The 5,849-nt window shown below is 37.1% G+C and overlaps 1 protein-coding gene across 1 annotated transcript; it reads right to left on the bottom strand.

The window, feature by feature from the left end:
• Positions 1-2,675: 2,675 nt before the first annotated feature.
• LOC107772436 (sister chromatid cohesion protein PDS5 homolog C-like) lies at positions 2,676-5,308 on the bottom strand. The gene is made up of 4 exons (XM_075234860.1): positions 4,730-5,308; positions 4,051-4,254; positions 3,709-3,887; positions 2,676-3,131 (listed from the first exon to the last, which is right to left on the bottom strand). Exons 1-4 carry the CDS (start codon positions 4,853-4,855, stop codon positions 2,990-2,992), a joined length of 651 nt encoding a protein of 216 aa, XP_075090961.1. The 5' UTR covers positions 4,856-5,308; the 3' UTR covers positions 2,676-2,989.
• Positions 5,309-5,849: the final 541 nt, after the last annotated feature.

The following is a 5,849-nucleotide window of genomic DNA, read 5'->3' as shown; positions in this document are numbered from 1 at the left end:
GGGATTTGAAAGGGTTCGGGTTGAAATCGGAACACTTGGTTCCTTAAGGTTGGCTAAAAAGGATAAATTTGACTTCGATCAACGTTTTGAGTAAACGACCTCGGAATCGGGATTTGATAGTTACAATAAGTTCGTATGATGATTTCGCACTTGGGCGTATGTTCGGATCGGGTTTTGGATGATCCGAGAGCGTTTCGGCAGCTAATAGTGAAAGTTGGTTCTTTGTTGTTTTTGAAGTTCTTTAAATTTGGTTTGGAGTAGGTTTTGGTTATATCGAGGTCCAAATGGGATTCTGAGATCAGGAATAGTTCTTTATGGTGATTAAAGACTTGCACGCAAAATTTGGTGTCATTCCGAGTAGTCTAAGTATAATTCGGCGCGTTCGGAGCGATTTGAAAACTTGAAGTTCATATTTTGATTCAATTTGATTTTGGGGTGTGATTCTTGGTTTCGTTATTGTTTTACGCATTTTGAGAGTTCGAGCAAATCCGTATTATGTTTATAGACTTATTGGTATGTTTGGACGGGACCTCAGGTGCCCCGGATGCCATTCGGACGATGCGCGGATTGAGTTAAGACTCAAAATGCTTTTTTGCCGCAGAAGCAACCTAGGAACGTTGGCCAGGGATCACATATGCGGATGGGTGTGCGCATCTGTGAACGTGCAAGAGCGATAGAAGGGACAACAGGAGCGGCCTAAGATGCAGGTGCGACGTGTGCGTAGCAGGAGCGGGCCAAAGGTCCGCAGAAGCGGAAGTAGGCCACTGGGCAAGGGCCGCATCTGCGATGACTTTTTCGCAGATGTGGAGCCGCAGAAGCGGCCAACCCTCCGCAGGTGCGAAAATCACTGAAGGCAGAACCCTAATATAATACGGGACTTAGGCCTTTTCCTCTCATTTTTCACACACTTGGGCTATTTTGGAACTTCAAAAGGGGGGATTTCGACCTAGCCATTGAGAGTAAGTAATTTCTACTTATTGTGAGTTAAATATATAGTTTATGGGAAGATTATAACATATAAATTAGTGAAAATTATGGGTTTAGGTAAAAACCTAGGTTTTTGATAAAAATGGGATTTAACCACGAAATTTGTTATGGAATTTAGTAAAAATCATATATTTGAGTTCATGAGGTTATGGGTAACAACTTTCTTTGAAAATTTCCGGAATCCGGGCACGTGGGACCGAGGATGAATTTTAGGAATTCTACATTTGGGGTTGGGTAATTACTTTAATAGTTGGAATATGAACTTTTGAACATATATTGATTAATTTATATACCATTTGACTACTTTTGGATTGTTCGACACCGAGTTGAGGTTTTAGAGTGAATTTGAGGTTGGAAAGTAAGCTTTGAGACGAGGTAAGTCTCTTTCCTAACCTTGTAAGAGGGAATTAACCCCATAGGTGAATTGATTAATATGTGCTTCTATTTGTGGGGGTACGTACGCACGAGGTGACGAGAGTCCGTACGTAGCTACTAATTGTGCTTATGTCTGGGTAGTCTAGGACCCATACCATGCTATATTTACGATGTTTGCACCCTACTTGTTAACTTAATTGCATAGATCATGTTGGAACTTGATAAAGGAATGGTAGAAGGTCAAATTTCATTTACTTAAATTCTTGGACGGGCCACTTGACTGTTATTGAGAATTGGTGTTTCTTTAAATAATTGCCTCTTAATAAATCTTGAATTGGCTGTTATAAAGTATTTTCTCTTTTCGTGGAGTGGGACAAACGCCTCGGTAATAGATAGATGCATCTATGGTTCGTGCCGTTCGACCCTCGACAGTGCACAGTTTAAATATTTTTATATTGGATCGGGTCGTACGACCTCGGCGCGCGTAATAAATCTTTGGAACCAATTATAATTGATATTATTTCATTGACTTGAGATATAAATTGTTAAATGATAGAACAAAACTTAGAATTAACTATTAGCGAAAGGATTGTTTATTATTCCTGTTATTGAGTTTTCAGCTATATTTCTGTAATCCATGCTTAGTTATTATTTTGACATTTTATTGTTAGCCCATAGTAAGTGTCAAAGTCGACCCTTCGTCACTACTCTTTCGAGGTTAGACTGGATACTTATTGGGTACATGTTGTTTATGTACTCACGCTACACTTCTGCACTAATATGCAGGATCTGAGGCAGGTACATCTGGATATCAATCTGGCGGGCATACTTGATTACTACTACGAGATTTCACGGTGAGCTACCTTCCGAGCCCGTTCTGCAGCAGCCGAAGTCTTTTTTTTGCTTGTATTTTCTGTCTACTTCATTTCAGATAGTAGCATAGAACCCTTGTCGGTAGGTAAGGCCATTTAATTGAGAGCTCGTCGTTGCTAATCCGAAATCAAAGACACTTCCGAAAACAAGTGTAAAATGGTGTGTTTTTGCAGATTCGTATCAAATAATCACTATTATCCTTAGCCCCACGGTGGGCGCCAAACTGTTTACCCGAAAAACGGATAGAGTTGAATTTGTACGTAGTTCTAAGGGTATGTGGTATAACTTGACACAAATCGTAATAGTAAATAGAAATATCGAATATTGACTGTAAAGGATAAAAATAAGCAAAGTTGAAAAGAGGATGATTTATGAATTATGCAAGATGAATCAATCTATGCAACTAAAAAAGGATAATTCTTCAATATGGGAGTGTATAATATCTGAATTATAATGTATGCCAAACTTGATTGCTTTACAGAAATATAGCCATTCGTCTTATAGTGGAGGGATCCTACTTTAGATATAATTAAAAATACATAGTGGGGAACCCATGATAAATTAGATTTTTCTTAATTCCCGCCGAGATTCTCTCCCTTAGTGCGGTTGTAACGGCTCGTGTCTATGAGCTCGGTCCTGACCGGGATCGGTATCTGTCGGTTTCCAAGTTTAGAGCTCGATGTTGACTCGGGGCCCAGTATTGGGCCGGTATTAGTTGGCCTCTGGCCCTTAAGCTCGATTCCACCACTTCTCATCATAGTTCGATTTGGACCCGAGCTCGATAATGACTTCGAGCTCGGTATTTTACCTGTCCCTGAAACTCGAAGCTCGTTTGTGCCTTCTTCGGATCCCATCTCGATATTATGAAGACTTTCTTCGGTCCATTATGTTTCCATCTGGATCAGTCGTACGAAGGCCGAAATCAGTTTCGACCGTATACAACCATAGAGGCCTATCTCATGTAACATTGTTGGTTTTACACCTGTTCTATAAAACTCTCCTATCACATTGTTAGGTTATCACATAGCATTCCAAAAACTCCTCCATTATGTACTCTCATAATACTCCTCCATTTTATTCTTCTTATTTAATTTCTATGTGCTACATCTCCATCTATTATGCCATTCTTGCGGAAGATTGAGCCAAGATATTAGAAAATGTTTTCTTGTAAACAATACATTCCTCTCTAATCTCATTCACCTTCATTCTTCCTTTGGGGGCTAAATTTGTAGTGCAATATTTATCTTACTTTTGCTTATCCTAATAAATCAGTTCTCTCTAGAGTCAATTTTCATAGTTCTAAGTATAATCTCATTTTACCTACATTTCCCACTGTAAGATCCTAAAATTTCCACACTGATTTACTCCGAAGGAGGTTAAATTAATTGCTTGAAAGAATTAACTCACAACTCTATGTAACAGTCAAAACAGAGAAAAAGGTTAAGAAACTTGTTACCAAAAGTAATAAGTTACCTGATGATCCTGAGAAACAGCTGGAATATCTCTATAACTAAGGCATCACATTCAAGGTCCAGCAGCATCACACAGGCCTTGACATCTGCCACAGTTTCAAGAACATGCACAGCCTTATAATAATGGCGGGCTGAATGAGATAAATCTTCAAATGCCCTTACTATAAGTTGGAAAATTTCCTGAGATTTTTCGATACAAGCGTGTGAAAACAAAAAGGAAATGGATATAAAGTTTGAGCAAATGACATTAGCTAAACTAGTTATTGGTTCTTTTTACACATATATAATATGTGTGTGTGTAAGGAAAAGAGAACAACAAAGTAGAATGTTATATCTTGGATACCTTCATTAGTCCATCATCATAAGGTTGCTGAGGGGCAGTTATTCTAGAAAGCTCACAGAGACAAGATACAACAGAGAATTTGACATCCACATCAGCATTCTTTAAAAGTTCACTTCCAACCATAGCTCTCATTACTGGTCGAAGTGCATCTTTCATTGAATCAGAAGGGGCTTGACCTACCTTTATCAATTGGGATTCCACTTTCTAAAAGACACAAGAGGAGAAAAGTAGTCAACTTGAAGCTGCCATAAATTACGGAAATACGAGCAAACAACTTCAAGAAATTACAAAGCCAGTTCATAAAGATTAAGTCACGAACATGGAGAAAATACTCTATGGTGGCATTCATGCTATTCATCTATTAAATAATGAGATTGTCCTATTCATTTAAATTCCAAAACCATTACACTAAACCTGTAATTGCCACTTCCATTCCTCCAATTCTGATTCAACACCATGTCATTTATTATAGGAAGAACAAAAGAATTCCATTTGAAGTCAAAACTAGGCACCAAATTTATCTAATTGACAAACAGTCATTCCCCACAAAAGTCTTACCGTTTTCAACATCAAACCAACCTAAAATGATAACACAGAAAAAGAGGAAATAAAACACAGATAAAGCTAGTAATTTGTATGTAAAGAACATGAAATAAATAGATAAAAATTGAAACTTTACATCGAGAAGATTGAGGAGCTCTTCAGTGGAAGGAGGAGGAATAATGAGCCTAATCCCACAATCTTTGAGCTCATCCTCAATTTCCTTTTGGGAAGAGTCCAAAGTAGAGGAAGCAGAAGCAGCCATTTCACAGCAGCATTTACTCTCACTCTCACTCTCAAAACCCAAACAAACTTATATCAATTGTCCAAAAAAATTACACTCTATAGAACAAAATGCAAGGTCAGACACAGCAAATGCTGATTATATAAGATGAGAGAGACAGGTGGGATTTTTGTTGGGAGTAAAATTGGGACCAAATTTAAAAAGAAAAAAATTGCTGACATGCAGAGCCTCTTTAAAGTGTAATCTCCAATAGATTCATTCACTTTGAATGGGTTTATTGTCCAATTTTGGGGTTGAAATCCGTAACCTATTTTCTGCTTTTCTTGTGTGCTTAAGCTCTATGCTATATTTAGCATTGAATTCTACGTGACTAGGCAAAACTGCAAAGAGACGAAATTTGTGTGTGTCAACTATTCAAGAAAGGATCTTGAGACAAAGAAATAGAGCCGCATTATTGGACAGTTTTGCCCCTGGAAAATTGAACTTGAGAACTTAAGCATAGGTCTTTTAGCTGTCTAATATTGAGAAAGTACTTGCTGTCTAATATTGAGAAAGTATACTGTATTACTGTGTCCACTTTACTAGCGCGCTTATTAGCGGGCAAAGGTGATCTTTTTCGAAGCTCAAACTATTTTTTTATTTTTGTGTTTTGTCTCTTTTTATAAGATAACTGATTTTCGAGTATTAAATTATAAGTTCTATGCTTACAAAAGGGCTCACTTTAGACTGAGAATTTCGATTTTATAGTGATATTAACGTTTGTCGTATCTCTATCATTGATTCATTTCTCAATTTAAAAGTGGTTTTGTATATTTTGAAATGTCATGTATACATTTATTTCTAGAAGTTTTTTAACAATAGTGAAACGATGCAACATATCCCAAAGAGAATGTTTGTCAATATGAACATTTTTTACATGATTTGATTCTCATTATGTTCATTTTTAACAAATTAAATGGGATAACTTTTTATTATAGAAATTATCTTTCTTCTAACAATAAAATTATTCCAATAG

This window comes from Nicotiana tabacum, chromosome 17, assembly GCF_000715075.1.
Source record: "Nicotiana tabacum cultivar K326 chromosome 17, ASM71507v2, whole genome shotgun sequence".
Lineage (NCBI taxonomy): Eukaryota > Viridiplantae > Streptophyta > Magnoliopsida > Solanales > Solanaceae > Nicotiana > Nicotiana tabacum.
Note: the sequence above shows the minus strand (reverse complement) of the source record. Positions and strands in the feature narration are given on the sequence as shown.